The sequence below is a fragment of the Sarcophilus harrisii genome, chromosome 3, assembly GCF_902635505.1.
Source record: "Sarcophilus harrisii chromosome 3, mSarHar1.11, whole genome shotgun sequence".
Taxonomy (NCBI): domain Eukaryota; kingdom Metazoa; phylum Chordata; class Mammalia; order Dasyuromorphia; family Dasyuridae; genus Sarcophilus; species Sarcophilus harrisii.
The window spans coordinates 496,390,513-496,418,399 of record NC_045428.1 but is presented as its reverse complement, the minus strand read 5'-3'; the positions used below and the strand labels follow the sequence as shown (position 1 = coordinate 496,418,399).

The 27,887-nt window shown below is 38.1% G+C and overlaps 1 protein-coding gene across 1 annotated transcript in view; it reads left to right on the top strand.

The window, feature by feature from the left end:
• Positions 1 to 27,887, top strand: part of MYO7A (myosin VIIA) — a 154,237-nt gene that overhangs the window by 8,372 nt on the left and 117,978 nt on the right. Inside the window, exons 2-6 of the mRNA XM_031961342.1 lie at positions 53 to 166; positions 7,288 to 7,440; positions 22,850 to 23,034; positions 25,585 to 25,706; positions 26,527 to 26,669. Coding sequence (XP_031817202.1) covers positions 53 to 166; positions 7,288 to 7,440; positions 22,850 to 23,034; positions 25,585 to 25,706; positions 26,527 to 26,669 — 717 coding nt within the window. The remainder of the gene's footprint in view (positions 1 to 52; positions 167 to 7,287; positions 7,441 to 22,849; positions 23,035 to 25,584; positions 25,707 to 26,526; positions 26,670 to 27,887) is intronic.

Here is a 27,887-nt window from a genome sequence, read left to right as displayed (position 1 = left end):
AAAAAAAAATGTTTGTTGGATTGAGTACTGACAGGATATTTTTCTCTTGCAGGGTGACTATGTCTGGATGGACCTTAAAACAGGGCAGGAGTTTGATGTTCCCATTGGAGCAGTGGTGAAGCTCTGTGATTCCGGGCAAATACAGGTGGTGGATGATGAAGGCAATGTACGTCTTTCTTCTGCTCACATTTGGGGGAGATGGGGATTGTCTCAGTCTGTCTGAGGTGCCTAGTGAGTACAAGAGCTAATCAGAATGACCCACAGCATAGGCAGAATAGCTGGTTGCCTGCCTGATATATGAAAAGTCTTTCTCTAATCCAAAATCTTTAATCCAAATGACCTATCATGGTGCCTAGAATTCCACCCCTATTTCCTGTTTTGAGTCAAAACATTTAAGGTCACATTAATCTATCATCAGCCATTAAAATCTTAGTGTGAATTTTAAAATCACAAAAACAATTCAATAAACATTTAAATGTCTCCAAGATGGGCTGGTCATATGTCAAGGGCAGGGATGACAAGCACATAGCCAGTGTTCCATTATTACTCTTGAAATATAAGGAGAAATAGAAGAAGGCTTCTAGCCCATTGGGTTAATTAATTTGATTTCCTGTGGTGTGTTTACGGGAAATCATAGGCAAAAGTCATTATGAGATATGGATAATTATAATCTTTATCATTGGAAGGAACCTCTGAATAATGAGATCAGCAAACCACTTGGGTGTTTAGCAAGTGTTCCCCATGTTCCAGATCCTGATCCACACCCTGGGATATAGTCCCTGACTTCTAAAAGTTAATGACCTAATGGGAAAAATATACAGCACACCAATAAGTATGGGTAACCAATTATTTTGAGATGTTCAAACTGATCTCTTATACGTAGAGAAAAAAGTTCAAAACTTCATCATGAATTTTGGGATTTGAAGTCTGGAAAAAGGCTGTCTCAAGTTTAGAACTAGCCAAAAACTCTCAAAGCAACTAAAGTCCTCCTCTTGGTTCATGATTGTTCCAAGTTTCTGTTCAGATGGAGAAAGAATACTATCTCTCTGGACTTGAAATCCCACAATTCACAGCTCATTGTCTCACCTTTTCCCTATTCATGAAGAGATACATATGAATATTCCCGAATCCCAGGTTACATGTATATGTTTCAAGAAGTAGGAACTGGGACTGAATATAAAGATGCTTATTAAAGCTTGCTTATTTTAGAAGGTGCTATTTTAGAGTACAAAGAAGAAATGGAGACAGTCACAGAATATTGTAAAGGTCCTTAGAATCCAAACCTCCCATTTTACAAATGAATTGATTTAACCAATGTCACATAGCTACTACATGTCAGAGGGAGGGTGGACAGGCTCAGTGTACCTTCCCCTAGACCACACCACACTACCTTCAAAGAAGGTGCTATATTCTCTTTGGGACATTTACCCAAATGAGCACTTGTATTCACAGGTTGGGGTCCTTAGAAGATAATGATCATGAGCCCCCACTAGTGTAACCCTTTCTCAGGTAGCGTTCTGTATCCATCTATACCCACATTTGCATTTGATTATCCTCTGAACGCATTATCTGCTAATGGGTCCCATCTTTCCAATAGGACATGATTGTACGAAGCAGAGAGAAAAGCAAACGTGGCAGGGGAGGAAATTCTCTCCTCTCAAAGAAATTCCCTTTCAAGGTCTCAAGCAAAGTTTGAAATTCTCCAAAATGAAGCTCTTCTACCATTAAAATGGTCTATCACTTGACTAACTACTGAATTTCTTCTTGCTATTTAAAGCATCTAGAGGCATGGTTAGCTTGTTTGGTTAGCCAATCAACTGCCTCTTCCTTGAATCAATCAAAGAGATTCAGACCTCATAAAGAGATCACAAGGTATAAAATGTCCAGTTTATACATTTGAAACCTCAAATGTCTTTGCAATGATGTCATTGTATTACTTGAGATGAGGGAGGGCTATAGAAGCTCTCCTCCTCCTATAGAAGCTCTCCTCCTCCTTACAAAGTAAAGATGGATCAATCAGGGAGGAATGAAATAAGTGAGGTATTCCTGGAGAAGTTCCCAGAGGATGTGGCCTGAACTGATAAGCAATCAAATGGGCAACAGAACATGGTGATGCTAGGACACTTTGGGTTGGACCAATGACATAATAGCAAAGTCTATCTCATGCCTTGAAATCTCTCTTCCTGCTTAGAACACTCACTGTACATAGTGATAGAGCAAAGGGATTCCCACTGATCTGTCCCCTTGGAGTTTCTAAATCATCACTAGTCAGAGGGACCCCTCCCAGAAGTCAAATTTGAAGATAGCTTACAATGTAAAAAACACCAGCACATCTTGTCTTGAATCTGCCACTGGCATGATCTTGGCAAGATTGTAACTTGTCAAGTTTTAATGCAAAGAAGAAAACAATAGTCAAATAGCCAACATGGAGCATATGTCTTAGACTGTGTTATGTGCTGATTGATGATGCAAAGAAAGAGTTGTTTTTTTTTAAATTTCTATCCTCAAGGAACTTGCATTCCATATTCTAATAGGAAAGATAGCACGTAAATAGATAGGTACATTGAAGACTCAAATAGAGTAGAGGGATGGCACTTTCCAAAAGTAGCACCTGAAGGGACTGGAAAACATCTCTTATAGAAGGAAAGCCAGAAGGGTCCACAGAAAAGAAGGACAACTTTGAAAGTTATGTATTAAATTCATTATGTGCTTAAAGAAAAAAGCAAGCTATACAGAACAAATATCCAGTTTCATATGCAGTCCTCTTTTTCTGTTCCATTATGTTTATCAAAATGCTCATTTTGTGTCATATTAATTTCAAAATTTTTAGTAAATTACAGCTCCTTCTTCCACCTTCAGTTTCTTTGTCTATAAGGAAGCTAAGGGGTACAGTATATAGGGTACTGGGTCTGCAATCAGGAAAACCTGAGTTCAAATGTGATGTCAGATATTACTAGCTGTGTGGCCCTAGGCAAGTCACTTAACCCTGTTTATCAATTGTATAATGAGCATAGTAATAGCACTGCCTATCTCACAGGGTTATAGTAAGATCAAATGAATAATATTTGTAAAGCATCTAGCACAGTCTGGCACATGGTAAGTGCCTAATAAATACTTAATTCATTCCTTCATTCTTAAAAAATGAAATAGGAGAGAGCTCTGCACTCAGGAAAACCTGGGTTCAAGTCCTACCTCAGACACTTCCTAGTTGTATGGCCTTGGGTAAGTCACTTAACTCTGTTTGCCTCAGTTTCCTCATCTCTAAAATGGACTGGAGAAGAAAATGCCAAACCACTCCAGTATCTTTGCCAAGAAAACCCCAAATGGAATCACCACAAAGAGTCAGACATGGTTTAAATGACTGAACAAGAGTAATGCTTGTTTATTTCCTTCTCTCATTCATTCCTATAAAATGAAAGAGATGAAAGGAAGCAGCAGAGAATAATGGAGAGAATTCTGGAGTTAGAGTCAGGGAAACTGGGTTAAGTGCTATCTTAGACATTTTAATAGTTTTGTGACTCTGAGCAAGTCATTTAACCCCAACGACCTCACAAAAAAAAAAAAAAAAAGAAAGAAAGAAAGAAAAGAGAAAAAAAAAAGGGGGGGGGGGGGAGAGTGATTTGCCCAGAGTCACAGAGCTAGAAAATATTAAATGTCTGTGGCTGGATTTAAGCTTAGTCCTCTTGATTTAGGGACAGAGCTCTAGCTATTGTACCATCTAGTTGTCCCTGCAAGCCACTCTTTATACCTCAATTTCCTCATCTATTAAATGAAGATTGGACACAATGTCCCCCTTCTAGCTCTAAATCTATGTTCTTAGTGATCCCTACCAGCAGTAGGTCTATTCACTAATTCAACAAACATTTATTACTCTATGCAGAACACTGGACTGAGTTGGGAACGGGGGAAGGAGCACAAAGAAAAAGCCATTGTTTATGAGAATCAGGGAAAGCTGCTTGGAGTAGCTGAGCTTTAAAGAATAGGTATTGGGGGGCAGTTAAGTGGCACAGTAGATAAAGCACCAGCCCTGAAGTCAAGAGGACCTGATTTCGAATCTGGCCTCAGACTCTTAAACACTTCCTGGCTGTGTGACCCTGGGCAAGTCACTTAACCCCAATTGCCTCAGCCAAACAAAAACAAAAACAAACAAACAGGTAGGAATTCCATAGGTGAAAAGGGAAGAAAGACATATTTCTGGGGCTATGAAACAGGAAGTAGGAGCCTGGATATTGGAATGTGCTCATGTGGGCAGAGAATCATCCTGTTTGGCTGGAAGCTATAGTACATAGAAAGAAAAAATTGGAGAAATGACTGGACCATCTTGTAGAGGATCTTGGATACTTGGGAAGCCAGGCAATGGGCTTTTGGGGTAGCAGGTATTCTGAAAGGAGAACTATGGAGACACACTGACCACAATCAGAATTCTTGGGGGTAAATGTGTTTTTTTCTTTATAGGCCAGTGCTTAGTACAATGGTCAGAGTTTATGTTTATGTTAGTGCTTAATAAATGCTTATTGGATCAGACTGAATTGAATTCCTTTGTCCTAACTCCTCTGGTCTTAGTTCTGGGAAGCACCTCTTTCCCACTGTCTCAGAGAATTCCAAGTCAGATTTCCTACGACTTCCCTCAGTCCCATGCCTGCCCAGGTATGCCAGAACCCTGGCAGGGCCCCACCTTCTGAGCTTCCCTGGGACAAAGAAGGAGCGTGAGTGGCGAGGGCTCAGGATGTGGGTTCCACCTGGTGATGATCTAGGATCAGATTTCTCCTGGTTTGTTTGCATGTCGGGTGGTATCCGGTAACTCCATGTGATCCCATCTGTCTTTAAGTACACGCTGACACTCATTCCTCTGTCAGCCATCTTCCATCCTCCAATGAAGGTAGGACAGGGAGGAGATAGTGATCTTAAAAAACTCCCCTCTTTGGGACTCAGTTTCATTTCCTGCTAAATAAAGTTACAGAAGATAATTCCAGAAAGTCAGAGACTTTTGAAATCATCTGGTTTACCCATCCATTTTACAGATGATGAAACTGAGATCCAGAAAGGAAAAGTGACTTGAGTCACATAATTTTAGAATTAGATGGGATGTCAGAGACCATCTATCCCAAATTCTACTCAAACAAGAATCCTTTCTTATAAGATACTGGAAGATCATAGAGAAAACCACTATGGTCCAAAGCAACCTTGTGGAAAGAGCATTATTCAGGCATTCAGGAGAAACATAGGTATGAGCATCTCTTCTGGCACTCTTATAATGTGACCTTGGACATCACTTATGCCCTCTGAGTTCCACCCAGTTTCTACATCTGGAAAATGGAAACAATACCTGCAGCATCCTTTTTTGGTTTGTTTTTGTTTTTGTAAGGCAATCAGGATTAAATGACTTGCCCAAGATCATATAGCTAGTAAGCACTTGAACTCAGGTTCTCCTGACATCAGGGCTGGTACTCTATTCACTAGGTCTCCTAGCTGCTCCTGGTATCCATCTTGAAGCTTGTTGTGAGACTCAAGCAAAATAATATATATATATATATAAAATGCTTCACAAATTTTATAGCACTAAATATACATTTGTTGAAATTGCCGTTAACTATGCAACACTTCTTTGCAGGCTGGGAACATTTTGTATGTGCCAAATACCTAGGGAGACATAACCTGGTAGCTAGGATTATACATCAGAAGCTTTTATGGATCTTTTATGGATGGACAGATGTTAAATCCCCTAGCTACAAATACTGTCCTCAAACCAATAAACTGTTGGATCTACACCAGCATCTCAAACCAATCTTCCAGGCATTGTATTGATTCATAAAACTTTAAGAATGATGGTTTTTAAAATAGGTTTTTATTGACATCACCTTTGTCTTGTATGATGTGGATTTCCTCTCATATGCTTCCGTTTCCTTTCAGAAAGCTACATATTATAAACAAAGACTTTTTTTTTTTAAAGGAGATAAAAACAGCTGGCAAAACTTATCGGCACATTAAAAAAAATGAACATATGTACAATATTTCAGAGTTACAACACCTCTGAAAGAAGTCTTTCCTGACTAATAACTAGTATATTAAAGGTCTAGAGTTCATGACTAAAAACATCAATTGGAGAAACTAATAATGTGAAGGGAGGTATTTTTTAATTTTTCTTCTTTGGGGCCAAATTCGTTCTTTATAATTTTGCAGCATTCGTTTTCAGTTGTCTTGTGGATATAAGAAAAATATTTTTAGTAGCTATTTTGACATGCTGGAAACTCAAAATTTCCAAGCTACATGGAATACATAAACAATCAAAATTAGAGATCTAGCAGAAGTGGTCAATATCATATGTGAAGAGGATAAGATGCCATCATACCTGTAGTCTTGTATGTTACTGAGGTTGTACTGAGGATGTTTTCAGAAATCCTACAGGGGATGAATTGAGATCCTATTACTGTACTAGCTATGTGACCCTGGACAAGTCACTTAACCACAACTACACTGACCAAAAAAACCCACTTTTTGTTGTTGTGTAAAAGTACAGTGTCTGAGGTTTATTTGAATTCAGGTTTTCCTGACTTCAGGGTCAGTGCTCTGTCCACAGCCATCTAGCTGCCCCCACCAAAATTTTTTTTTTAAAAATCTGCCTGTGCAAAAGTCCACAGGGTAGCACCTTGTCTCAGAATCATTATCTGAATTCCATCAAACAAGATGAGAAGAATGAGATGGTAAAAATATTGATGGTATTTAGTGACCATCATTGATGAAACCCCATACCCTGACTCAGGCTTGACTCCCCTTACCCTGCAAAGACTCTCTGAAAAAAATTATAATCTCTGTTTGAATGACTCAATTCCAACGCTCATCACCTCAAAGAAGCCTTTCGTGACTAATAACTAGCATATTGAAGGTTTAAAGTTCATGACATAAAGACATCAGTTAGAGGAACTAGTAATGTTTAGCCTGGAGAAAAGAATACTTGGGGAAGAACAGGCAGGGTCAGCATATGATTGCTGTCTTGATGTATTTGATGAGTTGTTGAGAGAGATGAGCTTTGTTCTCCTTGACTTCAGTGCCTGGAACGATGTTGGGAAGTTTTAGGAAAGCAGATTTTAACTTGATGAAGAGCTTTCAAAAGATGTTTCATGATGAAACAGTCTACTTTGGAAGGTAGTTCCATTGGAAATATTCAAACAAAGACTGGATGGATTGGAATCTGATAATAATTGGTTCAAGTTGAAAAAGAGTTTGAGGAAGAATGAAAAGGAGTGGGGCATGAGAAGGATTCATGTATTTACTTCCCTCTATCCATAGGAGCACTGGATTTCTCCGCAGAATGCCACCAACATCAAACCCATGCATCCCACTTCTGTCCATGGAGTGGAGGATATGATTCGCCTAGGGGACCTGAATGAGGCTGGCATCCTGAGAAACCTGCTTATCCGCTACCGGGACCATGTCATTTATGTGAGTTGTTTACTCTTTGAAAACTCCCTCCCTTTACCTCCTCTCTCTCCTTATCCCAATCTACTACCACTAATAGACTCTTTCTTGAGATGTTTTCACAGGTCTCTTTCCTTGTGCCTTTGGGTGCAAAGGAGATTGGAAGGAACAGCATCCTTCACCAAAATGCTTGGATAAACACATTGAAATTACTTTATCACAGTCATAAGACTTTAGAAATATAAAGGACTTTGAGACTGAGCATATCATATCAGAGATGGAAGAGATAGATCATAGTATATAGAATGTTAAAGCTGGAAGGGCTTTTAGAACATAAGAAGATAAAACATGGACAGATCTGAAAGGGAGCTTAGAACAGAACGCTAGAGCAGAAAGAGATCTTAGAAAGGAAAGAAACAAGAATTAATATGTGCCAGGCAGGGCATCTAGATGGACAGAGTGCTGGGCTGGAGTCAGAACAATTCATCTTTCGGAGTTCAAATCTCACTTAGCTGTTTGATCCTGGACAAGTCACTAAATCCTGTTTTCTTCGGTTTCCTAATTTGTAAAATGAGCTGCAGAAGGAAATAGCAAACCACTCTAATATCTTTGCCAAGAAAGCTACAAAGGGGTGCAACTCAACTGAAAACAACTCAACAACAACAAAATGTGCTAGGCACACTTAGTGCCTTACAAATAATATCTCATTTGATCCTTACAACAACCCTGGGAGGTAGATGCTATTATTATCCCTACTTTATAGTTGAGGAAACTGAGGCAGTTCTGGATGAAATGATTTTCCCAGAGTTACACAGTTAGGAAATGTTTGATTTAAAGTTTAACCTCAGTGCTTTATCTACTCTCTTAGGCAACCTTAGAACATAAAATGTTCTAAAACAGAGAGACCTGGAAGAGATCATAGAATACAAAATATTAGAATGTAGGATGTAGAATGTCAGAGCTATGATTGAACTCTCATATTTGGGGAAATTAAAGCCTCCATCAGGAAACTTATTTTCTTGAGGTCACACAGGAAGTTAGTGGAAGTGCCAGGATTTAAGACAAGGTCTTCTAGTGTTCCAAGCTATTTCCTGACCTTTGCCTCACTTTCTCCAAGGAGAGAACTTTGGAAAAGAGTGTGAATTTGGAAATAAAGATAATGAGTTCTGTTTTGGACAATTTGAGTTTGAGATGCCTGTAGGATGTCCAGTTCAAAATGTCCAATAGCAGGTAGTGATATGGGACTGGAAGTCAGGATTGGGAATAGAGCTGGCTATGTAGATCTGGGAATCATTTGCATAAAAATGATAATCGAAGCCATGGAACTGATGAGGTTCTCAAGAGTGAGAGAAAAGATCCAGAACATATATCCTTGTACCTTGTTATCTCCCAGTTCTAGGCTTGGGCCATAATGCAGTCATTGATTCCCTGCCTTCTTGGTTATGAATACAGTCTCTATGGCTGCCTAGTCTGTACCATCTTCTGTTTGGACTAAATGCATGGCATGTTTAGTTGGATGATCTCTATAATTGATTGACCCACACACTCATGTGGTTGAAATAGTTGTGTAATATTTACAATCATAAAGTCTATACATTAAGATGTTTTAGACAGGTGCTGGCTCTGAAAGCTCTGTGGACTGTGAACATTGTTCATTGGACTGTTGCATTTGTTCAAGTAGTGTGGATCAGTGTCTTTATATATATATATATATATATATATATATATATATATATATATATATTTCCCCCCTCTGGTTACATTTAAAAACAACATTTTTTGTTTGTACATATATATTCATTTAAAAAATATTTTTCATTAAAAATCATGTAGGGAGAGAAAAATCAGAACAAAAGGGAAAAAACCATGAGAGGTAAAAAAAAACAAGAAAAAGGAAAACAGTGAACATAGCATGTGTTGATTTACAGTCTCCATAGTTCTCTCTCTGGATGTGAATGGAACTTTTCATCCAAAGTGTATTGGATTGCCTTGGTTCATTGAACCACTGAGAAGAACCAAGTCTGTCATAGTTGACCATTGCATAAATTTGCTGTTTCTCTATACAGTGTTTTCCTGGGTCTTGTTTTGTTCAGTATCAGTTCATGTAAATCTTTTCAGTTCTTTCTAATATCAGCCTGTTCATCATTTTTCATAGAACAATAATATTCCATTACTTTCATAAACTATAGCTTATTCAAGCATTCCCCAAATGGTTACTGTTTTGATATGGTTAATGTAGCTAACATGACTCTTCAAGAATAGAGGGATGAAATGGTCTGATGCAATCCATGGTGGTGGGGGAACTAAGGTGGGGTTGGATGGAGTCTCTAAGGCTTCTTTCCTTCAAATGGTTTGGATTTGGGTTCTTAAAATCTGATGTCTATGAGCTTATTTTTTAAATTCTGAGAAGTATTTTAATGGAATTAGTTTCATTTATAATCCTATGGATTTTATTTTATGCATTTAAAAGCATCATTTGGATCAGGGGTCCATAGACTTTACCAAGTTGAGGTTAAGAATCCCTGGACCAGATGATCTCTACAGTCCCCTTTCAGCTCTAAAATTATAATTATTACATCATTCTAAGGTCTCTTCTAACTCAAACATTCTATGCTTCAAACTCCTTTCTAAGCTCTTATATTTTCTGTTTCAATGACTTTTCCAGTCCTGACATTTAAAAATTCTCAGGTCCTTTCCTGCTGCAATTTTTTTTCAGTTCTATGATATCTTGAAATACTTGAACTTTGGGTATTTTCAAGGGGTCAGAGGTGTCTGAGATAGACAAAAGTGCTGAAGTCTCTCCAACCTGGACACAGTTTGAGAAATAGTATATATCATTCTAGAAATAAATACATGTCTCTTTTCTCTTTCCATCCTTGTGTTGGACTGAGTCAGAGTCCTCTTCACTTCACTGGTTTATATGAAACACTCATTTCAAGAGAGTGTGTAGCCTTATTTGTGAGGAGAAGTGAAATGGTTATATCTGGAAAGGGCTTTTGGGACCATTCAATGCCCTTCATTTATGGAAGAGGAAATTGGTAACTTGTTCAATTTTACACAGCAGAGTAGAATTAGTAAATATCAGCACTGGAAGGAATCTTTATACATAGAATATCTGCCTTGGAAAAACTTATAGGGTGTAGAACATGGAAGGTTAGCACTGGAAGCAACCTTGGAATGCAAAATATCAGAGTGAGAAATAAAAATAACAACAATAAGAAGAATGATAATGGTCAGCATTTCTGTACATTAAATTAAGATTTGAAAACATTTATAAGAATTTTTTCATTTAGCTTTACAGCAATCCGATTGTTCCAATATCCAGTATCCAGCAATACTATTATCCTTGTTTGACAGATGAGGAAAATGAGGCAGACAGAGGTTAAATGATTTGCTCAAGTTGCACAACTATGAAGTGACCGAGGTAGGATTTGGATGACTTCAGACCTGGCACTCTATCCAATGCACCACTTAGCTGTCCATGATTCTAAGGAACAAAGATACTGTCAGAACCAAAACTTGCATCCAATCTATGATCTTATGAAATTTTTAGTTATTTAAACATAAATATCAAGTCCTCCAGTCTTTTCTCTTCCTGGCTAAATATCCCTAGCTCATTCAAATTATTCTTATAAGACATAATGCTTATAGAGGGAAAAGCCTCAGATTTAGGTTAAGAGAACCCAGGTTCAAATTCCAAAAACTGTGTGACATTGAATCCGAGTGGTAGGTGCTTGAAGTATAAATAGTTTTTGAAAGTTTAGAGGAATTTGGGGGCAAATAAATAGGTCCCTATATAGGTCCTGTCTTTAGAGAAGTGAAACACGGTCCCACACAATAGAAGCTATCCTTCCTTCCTCTCCTATACTTTATACTTCCAGAGGGCAGGAACATTCTTAGGTAAACTCTATATGTCCTATAGACTGAGCACAGCTTTACACATAGTAGATATTTAATAAATATTTCTTGAAGAAGAATCAAGAACCAACCTAAAAGTATAGCAAGAATCAAGTTCTGGTTCCAATACTCACCAACTATACCTGTGGCAAATTACTTCTCACGCTGATCCTCAATTTCTTTCTCCATGAAATAAGACCTGTAGTTGTACTGATTGCTTCTCAAAGTTAATAAGGAGGGGGGAAAGTTCCTTAAAATCTTTTAGTCCTATAGAAAAGAAAAATTTGGGATTTAGGGTTGGAAAAGACTTCAGAGGTGACCTAATTCAACCCTTTTATTTTATACAGGAGGAAACTGAGATCCAAAAAGGTTCAGTTATTGGCCCAATGTTACACAGTTCTTGGGATTTGAACCTGGGTTCTCTTAATCGAAATCTGAGGCTTTTCCCAAAATAACCATTATGTCTCATAAGAATAATTTGAAGGGGCAGCTAGTTGGTGCAGTGGATAAAGTACCAGTCCTGAAGTCAGGAGGACCCAAGTTCAAATCTGACCTCAGACACTTAACACTTCCTAGCTGTGTGACTCTGGGCAAGTTACTTAACCCCAATTGCCTGAGCAGAAAAAAAATAAAGAATAATTTGAATGAGCTAGGAATGTTTAGCCAGGAAAGGAAAAGATTTTGGAGTATTTATGTTTAAATAACTAAAAGTTTCATAAGATCATAGAATTAGAGCTAAAAGAGTCCTTTGGAATTTCACAACAATGTACCTTGGGGTTTTCCTTGTGGGATCTCTTTCCAAAGGTGATTGATGGATTCTTTCAATCAGTATTTTCCCCTCTGTTTCTAGAATTTTGGCACAATTTTCCTTAATGATCTCTTGTAGAATGCCAGCCAGCCTAATTTCTTGGTCATGGCTTTTAGGTAGGCCAGTAATTTTTAAATTGTTTTTTCTGAATCTATTTTCTAGATTGGCTAGTTATCCAATGAGATATTTCACATTTTCTTCCATTTTTTTTCATTTTTTTTGTTTGTTTGACTGATTCTTGCTATCTCATAAAGTCATTAGCTTCCATTTGCCCTGTTCCCCTGTTCTAGTTTTTAGTGTGTGATTTTCTTCAGTTAGCTTTTGTATATCTTTTTTCCATTTGTTTAATTCTACTGTTTAAGGAATTTTCTTCTGATAATTTTTTTCTTTCCTTTTCCAAGATGTTGACTCTCTTATGTATACTTCTCATTTCCTTTTTCATTTTTTCTTCTACCTCTGTTATTTGTTTTTTAAAGTCTTTTATGAACACTTCCAAGAAGCCTCTTTGGGCTTGAGACCAATTTATATCACTCTTTGAGATTTCCTCTGTGGACATTTTGTCCTTATCTGAGTTTGTGTTTTGGTCTGCCCTATCATCATAGTAGTTTTTGATGGTCAAGATTCTTTTTTGTTTCTTACTCTTTTTCTTTCCTTTTCTTTTAGTATTTCCTCTCTCTCTCTTTTTTTTTTTTACTTTTATGGTTGAGCTCTCTTCCTGGAGTAAAGGAGGTGCTGTTCTAAGTTTCCTGTGTACCTTTGAGCTTGATTTTGAGCATGGGGGGTCCTTATGTTTGCAGGGGGTAGCTTTGCCTGCTCTTTTCAGGAAACAGCCTAGTTTCTCAGAGTTTATCTTCTGAGCTGGGACTGAAAGCTGCCCCATTGATTTGCTCCTCTAATGAGCCAGGACTGAGGGTCTTAGTTGCTGCTTTACTGTGATTAAGAACTTCTCATCAGCTTTCCCAGAGTCTGTCGAAACTGAGCTGACCATCCTTTTCACTCCAGTGAGACTGACCTTTCTTGAAGTTTTTTTCAGTCTATCTTGAGCTGGAGAGTGGTTTAATTCCATCAGACTTTATTTAGAGGTTTGGCTTCATGAGGTTTTCAAGGGAAACTGGGAGAGCTCGAGCAGCTTCCTGGCTTTATTCCTCCATCTTGCCTCCATTCTTGGAAGTAAAAGGATCCTTAAAGACTACTGAGTCCAACCCCTTCCTTTTACTGATGAGGAGATTGTGGTACAGAGGTTGAGTGGTTTGCCACAGTTTTTAACTAATAGTGGGATTTGGATTCATGTCTAACTTCAAATCCAAGGGCCTATGGGTCATATTTATTCAATGTTGTCCCAGTGGGAAGAATAAGTACTAATGTGGGAAAGTTACAGAGAGACTAATGTCAGACCAATATCAGCAAGAACTTTGTGATAATCTGAGCTGGTCCCTAGTGGAATGGGTTGCTTCTCTGGGGAATAAGTTCCTAACATTGGAATTATTCACCCATAGGCTGGAAGACCCCCAGTTAGGAATACTATAGAGAAACTCCCTGAATAGTTGGGAGTAGAGGGTGGGATGGAATGCTCCCTGTAATCCCCTCCATAAGGTCATCAATGTAGAGATAGAAAGCATCTTAAAAACTACCGAGTTCCAGCTCCTCATTTTACAGAGTAGAAACTGAAATATAAGAGAGGTGAAGTGTGACTTGGTCATAATAGGTAATAAACATTAAAGGTGAAATTTAAACAAAGATCTCTGGACCCCAGAACCAATGTTCTTTGCATTGCCATGGACACATAAGATTCAATGATGTCATACATGGGTGGAGCTTGAGATAAGTCTTTAAGGATGATAGAATGATTTGGGCAGAAAGAACACCAAGTCCCAAGAACCAATAAGAAACAAGAGAATGTGGCTTTTGACCCAGCACCCCCAGTGATGGTGCTGAGACACTGATCCCTAGTCATGGCATGTTTCACTGCTTGGATAGAATTACCCTTAGGGGACTCCTACCCAGCATCTTCTCAAGTTACCAGCCTGCATTCATCACCTGGCAGCTGGGCCACTGGGCCACTGGAGTACCAGATGTCACATCTGTTAGAATAAAGGTGCCAACCCAGTGGGTTGTGGGGATGTATTTTCCTGGAATAAGAATTCTCCAAGGAGATCTTTCATGAAGATGTATCCTAAAACTTTTTCCTCAGTTCTCTCTTCTTAATGTGAATATATTCTCTGATCTGGAGCCAGGGCATATAAGTTTAAATCTTGGACCTGATCCTAAATGTGAGATCTTGGACATGTCCCTTAATTGAGATGGAGACCCAGAAATATTAGAGAATATTCTCTTCCTTCCTGGAGTGGAGGGAGAGGGAGATGAGTTAGATCACTAAGGCTCTTTCTAGCTCTAAATCCTATGATCCCATTCTTTCCCTAGTAGAGAAAAAAGTGGATCTGTATTCTCTCTAATCATGTCATATCAAGATTTATGTTTATTTGGGAGTACCTCCTCTATAATGCTTTCCCTAACCTCTCAACTAGATATGACTTCTCTCTCATCATATCTCCTAATGTTTTATACTCAGTATAAGTTATACTCTGCCTTGTAAGTAGGTCTTCTTTCTCTGAATGTAAATTCCAGAGTGAAGATAATAATTCTTGCCCTATCCCTTCATGAAAGTCCAGCATAAAACTAAATACCAGCATAAAACTAAATAATAATAAGAGTAATAATTCATTTAATACTTACTGTGTGTCAGGAACTATACTCAGTACTTTACAAACATCTCATTTGATCCTCATAATAATCCTCTGAAATAAGTTCTATTTATTATCACCTCTATTTTACAAATGGGGAAACTGAGGCATTCAGAGATTAAGTGACTCAAGGTATCTCCATTGTAATTGGGGAGGAGATTTATAAATATCTGGGAACAGACAAGATAGGGACATCCTCTCAAAGGGAAAAAGCATTCAGCTGAGGGGACCAGGAAAACCTGCCTGCAGAAGACAGGATTCAAGCTTTCTTGAAGGAAGCCAAGGAAGAGAAGTGGCAGAAGTGAGAAGGGAGGGTATTCTAGGCATGGGGTATAGCCAGTGTAAAGGCCTAAAGATGGTGGATGAAGGTTGTGTGTGAAGAACAAATTAGTGAATGCTTCCTGAATGAAACTCTAGAAACTGCAGACTAAGACATTTGGTGGATGAGATTTCCCAAAGATACAAGGCTTTTCCATCCCTCCACCTGCACATCTTAGAGAGGCAGACATTTAAAAACCAACCAGTCAGGTAGTATTTACTCAACCCTTACTTTGCCCTCAATTCCATGCTGGAGGATTTGGAGGAAACACTCACTTATTGTATGACCTTGGGCATACATGTAACTTCACTTATCTGGACCTCAGCTTCCCTTTCGTAAAATGGATTGAATCATATTCCATTCAACTGATAAGGTAGTTAGAAGAAGAATACTTTGTAAATCTTACATTTATTATTACTATCATCATTATCTCTTTCTGGCAAACTGAAGGACTTTGCTCCCTCTGTTTCTCTACATCCACCCAGGCACAGTTTGTCCTTCAAATTAGGGGTCCTGAATTAGACTTCCTTAGAATAAGTAACCAGGACTCTTTTTCTCTCATCTTTTTTCACTGAGCCTCTGGCCTCCTTCCAGGGAAGGTTTTATTACCCTTGCTTGGTATAAGAGATCTCAAGGAGGCTGCCTCCTCATTAACCCTCTGATGACCACTGGGTACAGCCTATGTATGGGCTCATCTCCTGGGACATGGAAATTTAAAAGTCCAATAAATGAAACACTTTCCAGGATTCTGGAGCCCTGTGATCAGTGCAGACATGTAGACAAAAACTTGTAGGAAAGGCTTGGGAATCTGAGAGTCAGTGAGATAGTAAGGATTATTTCTTACAATCACTGGGCATATTATAGTTTTTAAAAAATCCTTTCACATCTGTTGTGGTTGTTGAGTCTTTTTGGCCATATCCAATTTTTTGTGACCCCAGTTGGGGTTTCTTGGCAGAGATTCGGAATGGTTTGTCATTTTCTTCTCCAGATCATTTTACAGATGAGGAAATTGAGGCAAACAGGGTTAAGTGACTAGCACAGGGTCACTTAACACATCTGTTACTTATTTGATGAAAAACAGAATAGAAGATCTAGAAAGGATCTTAAAAGAGAAAACAAAGGACTAAAAAAGATGTAGCATGTTGAACAAAGAACATGGAATGTCACAGGCAGAATGTACCTTAGAAATAAAATCCAAACTTATTGTTTTTATTTTTTAAAATAATCCTTATTGATACTATTTGTTTTTCTTTTTTCTTCACTTAATAGCATTTTTCCCAATTATACGTAAAGATAGTTTTCAGTATTCACTTCTGTTGTTCCTGCTTTCTAGAGCCTCCAAGTTGGGGTGACAAAATATATCATTGCTTTCTAGAGTCCCCACACTGGGGTGATTAAAATATACCTTTCTAGTGGAGAAGTGATGAGGTGGGACTCCAGAGCATGGTGGGAAAATGGAGTCTGTTTATTTCAAGAGCTTTTGCCTTTTTATAAAATAACAAAAACAACACTGAGCACTTGGGACCACATAAACAACTTGCTATTGTATGTAGTTTGCCACCTGGTATCACTCTGCTTTAATTACAACACAGGTTGTCACCACCCCCTGACTTCTCAGGAAGGCCGAGAGCCCTTAGGGGAGATGAGAGCCTAATCAGACATTGTCAGAAGGTTCCCTTGGGCTGAAGGATATTATATCTCACCCAGAGTTTCTCCACTGACTGTAACCCTCTACATCTCACCCTTTCTTTTGTTTTAATTGAAGCAGGTATATACCAGTGGTTAAATCTGTTACCATGGGAGGAATCACACAGGCAAGTTGTACTATCATACAAGCTAGTAGTAACATAGCAAAAATTATGAATAATCAAAATACCATAGAAGATTTTCATGAGTCCCAGAAGGAAGGTGTAAAAAAATATCAATTCACAACCACACATACACCTCCTTCAGCAGCCAAGAAATCGTCCAAAAGCAATTTATTGTCCATCATTTCATGTGTCAGGGAATCCAGTGATTCCTGCAGGTTTTGAAGTCCTACATCAGTCCTGTCTCAGGGAATCCAATGATGATGATAATAGCTAGCATTTATATAGAGCTTTAAGATTTGAAAAGTGCTTTATAATTTTTATTTCTTTTGATCCCCCCAAGACTGTGAGGTAAGTGTTTTTATTATGTCTATTTTATAGATAAAGAAACTGAGAATGAAAGGGGACTTGCCCAGAATCAGTGTCTGAGGCAGATTTTGAACTCAGGTCAACGCTAAATACAGCATTCTATCAGCCACCTTGTTGCTACAAAAACAGCCTCCAAGATGATCCTGTTCTATCTCTTAGCACAGGCCAGAACTGGCTCCTCCAAAGTGGGACAGGGAAAGGCAGGAGAGCAAACAATTAGCCCTTATTAGCATAGTCCATAGGAGAGACTTGATAATTGTTGATTATTTATTGGATCAAGGAGATAACCAGGCATTATGGTCTTTAGACTTTAGCAGTTACATAACAACAAGAGAGAAATCCAAGATGATCTTGGGAGAGGCTGCTCCCAAATTTGGAGCATTTTTACATCAAACTCTTCTTGGAGTCCCTGGATATATCTTCACTCCATATACAATGGCCACTTCCAAGGTTTTATTGCAGAGGGGCCCACAGTCTGTTTAGGCTTACCTGATTACTTTCAGGGAGGTACCAAGCAGATAGGAAACTGAGAATTTCTAATTTAGAAGGCTTTACAAGTTTCTAAATATGGGAAGCTATAGAGGAAGGTCAGGGCAAGTATAGCTGAGTCATAGATGGCCAATTGGATGGGAAATCAAAATGAAAACTATGTCCAGATCTCAGTCCCCAATCAGCATAAGACACTGTGTAACCCCTACAGAAAACAATAGGACAATTAGAGCTCATAAATCCAGATTCAGAAAGGTACCCAGTACTACGCAGACAGGTCCTTCAAGATAAAATTTTATATACTATAATAGTGCACAAGATCATAGGGAAGCAAATCCCACAATTCAACAGGTGTTAAATTTCTTTACTCTCCTCCTTAAAGCTTATATACTGCTTTGTCGGCCCCAACCTATACTTTTGTTGATGTAATCCAGGCAATGTTTCTGGAGTAATGGGTCCAAGGCTGTAGCCCACTTTTCTTCACTGGTAGCATGGGAAGGATGGCAAGAATCATTGTAAAAAGGAAAATTGGAAATTATTTTTGTGGCGAACAGTTCTCTCTTTCTCCCTTTCCTCTGCTCATCACATAACAGGAATCCACATTAGTAAAAAAGTCAGGACTAGTATCAAAGGGTCCTATGGCAGCTAGACATAATGATAGAGTACAGTTTCTAGGGAAAATATAGAAGTAATCTTGAGGCCTCCAGACATTAGGAGTGCTATTAGTCTAAAAATCTGTTTGAAAATGATCCTAAAGTCTCCTGGCCTTAGGAACACTATAGTATAGTCCTAGAAACATTGCTGACTGCCAGATAACAATCTATTAGTCAGTAATAACAGGGTTTCTGAGACAAATAGTGAGGTGCATACCGATTACTCCTAAACTCCAACTCTAAACCATAAAATTCAATATTGAGGTACATAACCAGACCACTACTCAGTTCTACCTCTAAGACATAAAAATTAGCATGTAAGTGACATGAAGAAATGGATCTCTGTCTTTTTCTATACATTTGTCTTCTTGCTTCTGGTTCTTTGTTAAATATCCTTTTGGAACTTAGTCTGCTTCAATTAACATTATAATTATAATAAACTTTGCATATTGACTTGAAGATGGGTTCAAGCCTGCAAACTCTTTTGAGACACCTCACAACAGTGGTTCACATTTGGGGTCTCTTTTGAACCTCAACAGATTGGTAGTGGAAAGAGCACTGAGACTATGTGAGTTTCCTCAGTTGTAAAATAAGATTGATAGTAATGGCAACTATTTCACAGGGTTGTTGTGAGGTTCAAGTAAGATATATGTAAACTACTTTGCAAACCTTAAAGTGTTATATAGATTCTATTTATTATTACTAATATTATTAGTCTCCTAGAGGTGAGTACCTCATCTCTGATATACCTCAGTATTTGACTGTTTCCTAGATGAGAGCACCATCTTAAATGTACTTGGGGCTGGATGGCAGTTTTCCTAGAACAAGAATTAAGACATTAAGTCCACAGAACCCTCCTTAATAAATGTTTGTTGATTAAATGGGACTAAAAATACTTCTCAGAATAATTATGCAAGCTAATCATTGTTCAAAGCAACTGATCTGCTCATTTAGCCTACTATGGATTAACTGGAGACACTCAAGTGGGTTCTGAGGAGAAGGAAGACAGAGAACCAGGGCAAATTCCATCTACATAGCCATAGAGGAGATAGGTTCTTAATCTGGGAGCCACTATTTTTTAAAATTTTATTTTCATAATTTCTCTATATAATTGGTTTACTTTGTAATCACGTGCATTTTATTTTAAATATTTTAAACATGACTTTGTGTATAACCATCAGTTGAAGAATGGCTGAAGAAGTTATGGTATGTGAAGGTAATGGAATATTATTATTCTATAAGAAATGATGAGCAGGCTGATTTCAGAAAAGCCTGGAAAGACTTACATGAACTGATGCTGAGTGATGTGAGCAGAACCAAGAGAACATTGTACATTGTAACAACAATATGATGTGATGATGGATGACTCTTCAGCAATGCACTGATTCAAGACAATTCCAATAGAATTGGCATGGAAAATGCCATCTGTATCCAGAGAAAGAACTATGGAGACTAAATGTGAATCAAAGCATACTATTTTAACCTTTTTGGGGGAAGGTTGTTTCCTTGTGGTTTGTTTTTTCTTTTTCATGGATTTTTTCCCTTTTTGTTATGATTTTTCTTGTACAAAATGACAAATATGGAAATAGGTTTAAAAGGAATGCACATGTTTAACTTATATCAGATTGTTTGCTGTATTGGGGAGGGGAAGACAAGGGAGGAAGGGAGAAAAATTTGTAACATAAAGTCTTACAAAAATGAATGTTGAAAAGTATATGTATTTGGAAAAATAAAATACTATTGAGAAAAAGACACATGACTCTGAGAAGGGGGTCCAAAGGTTGTACCAAACTGCTAAATTGGCCCACATTGTATAAAAAAGGATAAGAATCCCTGATGTAAAGGATAGCTTAGAAGCTTGGGCAAGATGGCTGCCAGTCTAAGGAGAAGGATTAAAAGAGGGAACCTGGGAAAGTCTTATAAGAGGTTGATGCCAGATCTTGGTGCAACACTGAGCAAACTATTGCTAGGACTCCTGGCTCCATCTTTACATCCTGCTAAAGAGCTGTTATTGGGGTAAGGAAGCTCAGATATTTGTAGGGAGGAGTGAGTTCTTGCCTAAGTACAGTTGCTTGGCTTCTTGATGTTATAAGTAGGGAGGCTGTCAATCAGCTAGAAAACTGGAACTTTTTAGTGTGGAAGGGAGGAAATACAAGACATTATCTTTACACTGAGGAGTTTGTAATTGAGTAGAAATGCAAAATATCAATGCAGACAACTAGAATACACAATATCATGTGACAAGTATAGGCAAAATGATGGAAATAAAAAACCTTTGTGGAGTCCCTTGGGAAAATAGGTGAACTTATTCTCTAATAATATCTCCTTGTTTCTTTGTTTTCTTTTCATATTTAAGACTAATTGTGGAGGGCGGGTGAGTATGTACCCAGTGGCCCTCTGCCTGAATCATTTTCAATTACCTTCTAACACATCCATTTCTCATCATTGCTTGACTCTGTTTACCTCATCATTTTTTTCATTCTGATTCTTTATGCTACTTGGCTTGGCTCTCTATTGTCTCCTTCACAACATTATCACACTTCTTCCCTACATCTCCATTGTCTAATCTTTTGAAGAACTTTACTAACCTTGGCTGAATGCATCTTCTTTATCTCTGCATGTGGGCAGCATGTGGAAGGAGAGAATATAGAAGTGATAATAACACCACTCAATCCTATATCATTTAAAGATGGACAAACATTTTCCACATGGCCACTTTGTGAGGAAAATTGGTTCAATTAAATTTGCTCTCCCATTTGACAAATGAGAAACTGAAGATTTGAATAGGGAATGACCTAGAAGTGCCAAGATTGAGATTCAAAAATCCAGGACTCCTTAGTAAGTGTATTGTGAATATACTACAAACTGCCTGTCCAGAAGGAAGAAACAGGTAATGAATTTAGGAAGTAAATCACAAAACAGATAAAGAAGTATTCTCTATTAAGGGCAGACTTGACAACAATATTAAGGACAACTCTTGACAACTATGGTTTGAAATCTAGCATTCCTGCCAATACAGTATTCTAAAAGTCAGGGTTTGAAGGAGTTCATAAAATATTGAATGCGAAAAGTAGAAAGGAATCTGGAGATTGAGTTTAACCCTCACATTTTACAGACAAAAAAAAGAGAAACTGAGATTCAGAAAAGGGACATAATTTACCCATAATCACATAGTGAATCAGGGGAAGAGTCAAGAATAGAACTTGCTCCTTTGGGGATTCCTATTTTAGACTTCTTCCTATTGAACCAGGATTGCCTTTCTTTAGCACTGGCTATTCAGCTCGGCCCAGAACTCTACCCCAACTTCCAAGGCTTGTTTGGCAAAAAAAAAAAAAAAAAAAAAAGGCAGAGACCTTTCATCCTAAAGAATGAAAGTATTTAGTACCGTGCCTGGAACAGAGTAGATGCTTAATAAATGCTTGTTGACTGATTGTTGGCTATGCCAGGGGCATGAGGCTATGCATGTTAAGTAGCTGAAGACACCATTACCTGGTTTGTGAGAAGACTTGGAGGGTCCTGGAATGCCTGAACCTTTACAGACTGAGATTAGCCACAGAGGTTTAGTGCCCAACTGTATAGGCAAGAGAACCATCTACAGGTCTTTCACTAATCCCCAGAGCTCTTTGCAATCCATTTACAAATGATGCTCTGAAAACAGCCTTTCCTGAGTTCCAGGCAAAGATGCTTAGGAGAGGATAACTCAGACAAACTGAAGAGGAAGAATATATCAAGACTGTTTAAAGTCAGGGCCCTATGGAACACTGGGATACTTGTTAGGAAAGGAGAGATGAGAGGATGGGGTGACCCTTTCCATTGTTGGACCCCTTTGACCATGATCATGTTCTTCTCTCATGCCCATCCAAAATCTGCCCTGCTGTTAGTACTGATTCTGCCTTTGAGAAACACAGATGACTGCTCTTTATTTGAAGAGAGATTATATAATCCCTTTCAGTCTTTTCTTCTCCAAGACAAATAATTCTTATACTTTCACATATTCCTCCTTGTACATTTATATATTCCTTATGTGAACTTACCTCTCAAGTCTCTCTCATCAGTATGGTTTCCTTCCTGTGCATGGGCCCTAGCTTGTATACCCCTTCTAAAATATAGTACTGAGAAACAGATAGTTATTCCAGTATAAACTGTCTGGTCAAGAGAAATGAGCCCAGAGGGTCAATATTAACTCCTTCATGCAGAGGATGAGGCAATGGGACAGTGTTCAGGATCAACAACTTTTCTTTTTGCCAAAAAAAAGGTAGTCCCACAGTTACCTCAGGTTTCCCTTCCCTTCCCTTTACCCCTAAAAGTTCAATGTACTACCCACAGGCACCATGTTTGTCTCTCCTCAGACATATACTGGATCCATCTTGGTGGCTGTGAACCCCTACCAGCTCCTCCCCATCTATTCCCCAGAGCAGATCCGCCAATACACCAACAAAAAGATTGGAGAGATGCCGCCACATATCTTCGCCATTGCTGATAATTGTTACTTCAACATGAAGCGGAACAGCCGAGATCAATGCTGCATTATCAGGTGGGTCTGAGACTCAGGAAAAGAAGGAAGTAAGGTGATAGACCTATCAAGTTAGAGCAATATGAAGCCTTTGGGGCATGGAATTTAGAATGGAAGAAGATAGAACTTTTGACCTGGACCAAGCCTTAGAACATAAATTGTAGAGTTGAAAGAGACCTTAGAGCTCAAGTAGTACAGTCCTTTCATTTTTACAAAGAAGAAAATCAGGGAAGAAAGAAGAGAGGGAAAGAATCTGACTAACACCCAGCAGTGTATTGGTAAATGTTTTAAAACCAGTTCTCCAAAAGAAAAATATACTCAACATAATTTTAAATTTAATATGCATTTTTTAACAATTTCTCCATTGTTTTCTAAATTCTAGAAATCAATAAAACAATAAATCAAGTCCTGATTTGTGTAGCATTTTCCATTTTCTGAGGCATAGATGATCACACCCAAAATTTAATAATCAGCTCTCTTGGACCCTTGTAAGTCGGCTCCAGGACACTACTGCCAACATCAACACAACAAATTAATGCTAGAGTTGAACTAGAACTCAGTTTAGTCAGGTAGGAACAAGGAATAGCCTTGGTTGTTCCTTCATACTATTTCTTGCAACTGAAAGAGGATTCATTCATTTATTCAACATTGTTTTTGTTTAGTCATTTTTCAGTTGCATCTGATTCTTTCTGACTCCATTTGCAACTTTCTTGGCAAACATACTAGAGAGATTCACCATTTCCTTCTCCAGCTTCTTTTATTGATGAGGAAACTGAGACAAATGGGACTAAGTGACATGCTCAGGGTCACATAGCTAGCAAGTAAGTGTCTGAGCCTGGATTTGAACTTACAAAGATGAATCTTCTTGACTCCAGACGCAGTACTTTATCCACTGTGCCATCTAACTGCCCGTTGATTAAATATCTACTATTTGCCAAGCCTTTTGCTTCAAACAGAGATAAGGTTGCTATTCTCCTGCAGTTTATAATCTAATAATGGTCACAAGATAGAGGAAGAAATAACTATATTAATAGAGGATATTAGAAAAATTAGAGGTATTTAAGAGTACTAGGAGATAAGGTAAGGGCAAATTATCTCCCAGATTGGGGTAGTCAAGAAATTTCCATCCCTGATCTCAGAAATGAGGCCTTTTACCTGAGGCTTTTAAAGAGAAGATATCAATAGGTGAGAAAGATGAGGGAAAGAAATAGAGAAATTCAGGATATAGGAGACAGCATAAGTAAAGAGTAGTCGATAGACTGCTATATTAAACTTTTTCATCAGGAGAGAAACTATAAGAAGATGGGCCCAAATAATAATGATAACAAAAAGATGAGAAGAATAAGATTAAAATGATGATCATCAACAAGAACTGCCTATCACATGTATTCAACTTTAAGGTACAAAGGTGTTTACATCCATCAAGACATTTGGTCTTTTCAGAATCCTTGTTAGGCAGGTAGTACAAATATTATCATGTCCTCCATTTTATAGATGAGGACACTGAGTGAAGAGGATTGAGTCAATGTTGGGCTAGCTAGGGAGAACTCTTTCCAATCAGTAGTGGAGGGATTAGACTTTGGCAGGAATTAGAGCTTTGGTTCTAAGATACCATGTAATTAGAATTCTAAAATTCTATGACTAATTCTAGAATTCTCTTATTTTGGGTTTCTCAAATTCTGTGATTCTCAAATCCCTTGATTCTATGTTTCGACGTCTATATTTCTAATATTCTTACAACGAGTAGTCTATGTTTTCATGATGATAATATTTTATAAATATTATTCTGTTACTGTATGATTTGAGAACTCCTGGAACCTATTATTCTGGGAGTTAAAACTATAAATCTATTCTTCTAAAATTGAATAATTTTGATTCTATAATTTTTTGACTATGATACTATCATTCTAGACATACATAACAATTTTTCTGTGATTCTAAGACTCAGATCTATAATTCTGTGATGTGAATATTCTATGACTGTGATATTAAGATTCTATGACTATAATTCTATAATTATGATTTCATGATCCAATGACTATGTATGAAATGTTTTTTATTTAAAATTCTAGAATTTTATTATTCTTTGTAAGATTCTATTATTATGATCCTATCATTTCAGGATTTTATGTCTGTGATGCGAAAATTCTAGTACTTCATGACACTACCATTCTAATAGTATGATGATCAATATCTATCACTATTATTTTGTATTCCTAAATTCTCTGACTAGCATTCCAGGATCCCACAATTTTATGTTCACTCTAACTCTGTAACTCTAAGAATCTGTAACTATAATTCTAAGTCTACAACTGATTTTAGAATCTTAGACTACAGCACTAGTATGACATGTTTGTATGAGTCTAAGATTTTAGAAGTTTATGAGTATGAATGTTTGCTTCTAAGATATGATAAATATGATCCAATATTTGTTGATTATTAATCTAAGTTTCTAGAAGGATGATCTTATCATTCAAAGATTTCATGATCCTGATCCTTTGACTCTGTGATACTGAGAGTCTGAGGTTGCATGAACACTAGCTCACATCTATTGCATTCCTTATTGACTAGTGGTGAGTCTGGGGCTGGGAAGACAGAGAGCACCAAGCTGATCCTTCAGTTCCTGGCAGCCATCAGTGGGCAGCATTCCTGGATTGAGCAGCAAGTGCTGGAAGCCAATCCCATCTTGGAAGGTATGCTGGGCTTCTGGGATCTTCCTGAGAGAGGATAGACTGCCGGGGAAGGATTTAAGGATAGTTTTAGAATTTGTGAGCCAAAGAAGGAAGATATGATCTAACAACATCATCTAGAGGAACTAGGGGAAATTCTGTGAGTTTCACATCAACACTAATTTTCACTACCCCTATTTCCTCCAATCACTAGAAATGGTCTGCTTTAGCAAGGGATAGGTAAAAAGAGGTCATTGCCAAGGGCTGAATGCTTATTTTTGCTTATTTTATTCTTTCATTCTGAAATATCCTCCTCAAACCTTTTCATTTCTAAATATCTGATTTCCTACTTGTCCTTGAAGACTCACTTACAGCACTGCCTCCTTTGGGAAGCCTTCTCTTATCCCCATTATTCAGAAATGATCATTCCCTCCTCAAAATTCTCATGTTCCTTTCTCTGTGTTTCTTTTATGACCCTAACCCTATTATTGGGAAGTGCATCAACATCTACTTTAATAAGAAAGGAGTCCTTAAAAATAGCAACACCTTTCTAGAGTGTTTTTTAGTGTGCAAAGCACCTTCTTCCCCAAACCCCTGGGAATATGAATAAGAAGGCCTGACATTGCTGGATTGTAGAGAAGATAAATGAGAAATATGGCCCCTGCTTAGGTATGAATCTGAAGGGTTTAGAAACATATGTTTACATATTCAGGTCTGGAAATATTTTAAAGTCTGTTTAGCTAAATCAGAGATAGAGGCTAAAATTTAGAGATGAAGACTTAGGGATGAAGGATTATTAAAAATGAGGTCTCATTGCCAAGGATGAGTGTTCTTCTCTCTGCAGCTTTTGGAAATGCAAAGACTATCCGCAATGATAACTCCAGCCGATTTGGGAAATACATTGACATCCACTTTAACAAGAGAGGAGCCATTGAGGGGGCCAAGATCGAACAGTACCTTTTGGAGAAGTCTCGTGTCTGCAGACAGGTGGGGCCAGGGTTAGGATTAGGATGTACTGTGGGGCCAAGTTGGGCATTTTGGGATCTCTGTCAGTAAGGTCAAGAACCCCTAAGGTGACTTGTTTGTTAATCAACCCTTCCTTCAAGTCTCAGCTGAAGTCCAACCTCATATAAGAAGTCTTTCTCAACCCTCTTTAATTTTATTATCTTTCTTAGGTTCATTTAAAATTTTTTTTCCTATATGTAGCTTATAAGTTCATAGTTATTTGCATGTTGTCTACCCTGTGATCTCTTTGAGAACAGTGATTTTTTATTTTTTGTTTTTGCTTCATATTCTCAATGCTTAGCACAGTGTTTTATGGCATATAGGTACTTAATAAATGTTAGTTGATTGAGTGTATGCCTGTTGGGCTTCAAAAAGGTAGAGCTTGGGGGCAAGTAGTTGGTGCAGTGGATAGAGCACAACCCTGAAGTCAGGAGGACCTGAGTTCAAATCTGACCTCAGACATGCAACACTTTCTAGCTGTGTTACCCTGGGCAAGTCACTTAATCCCAATTGCCTCAGAAAACAAAAGGTAGGGTTTGAAGACTTTTCCAAAGATATATCTTCTGATTAACCTGCTGCCCCCCATTAAGTATTTATTCTTAAATATAATCAATAAGTACCTACTGTGTGCCAGGTCAAGTGCTAAGCACTAAGGATACAGAGAAGGTAAAAGACAGCCTCTGCTTTCAAGGAATTCATAGGTAATACATACAGAAAAGCCATAAACAGGATAAATTGAGGATGGTCTCAGAGAGAAGATAGTAGAGGCATTAAGAAGGTCCAGGTAAGGCTTCCTACAGAAGGTAGGATTTTAGTCGAGCATAGAAGGAAGCCAGGGAAGCCAGCAGGCAGAGACAGAGTGAGTGTTCCAGGCATGAGGGAAAATCCTTGAAAATGCCCAGAGATAGGAGATAGCATGTTTCATGTGGTGCATGGGAAAATAGCCCCTGTCCAGGCTGCAGGTAACCTGGGCTTAAATTCTTACTGTGCTGCTCACTACAGGTTTGATTTTGGATGATTCTCTCTGAACCTTGATTTCTTCTCTAAAAAACCAGGGAATTGAAACTGAATGGCATTCAATATCCCTTCCAACTATAAATCCCATGCTCTGTCCTGGGGCTAGCCCTACACAGAGGGGCTGATAGTTTTTGGTTGGTGATTCAGGGAAAGGAACTGAAATTGGGAAGAGAACTGTTTTGT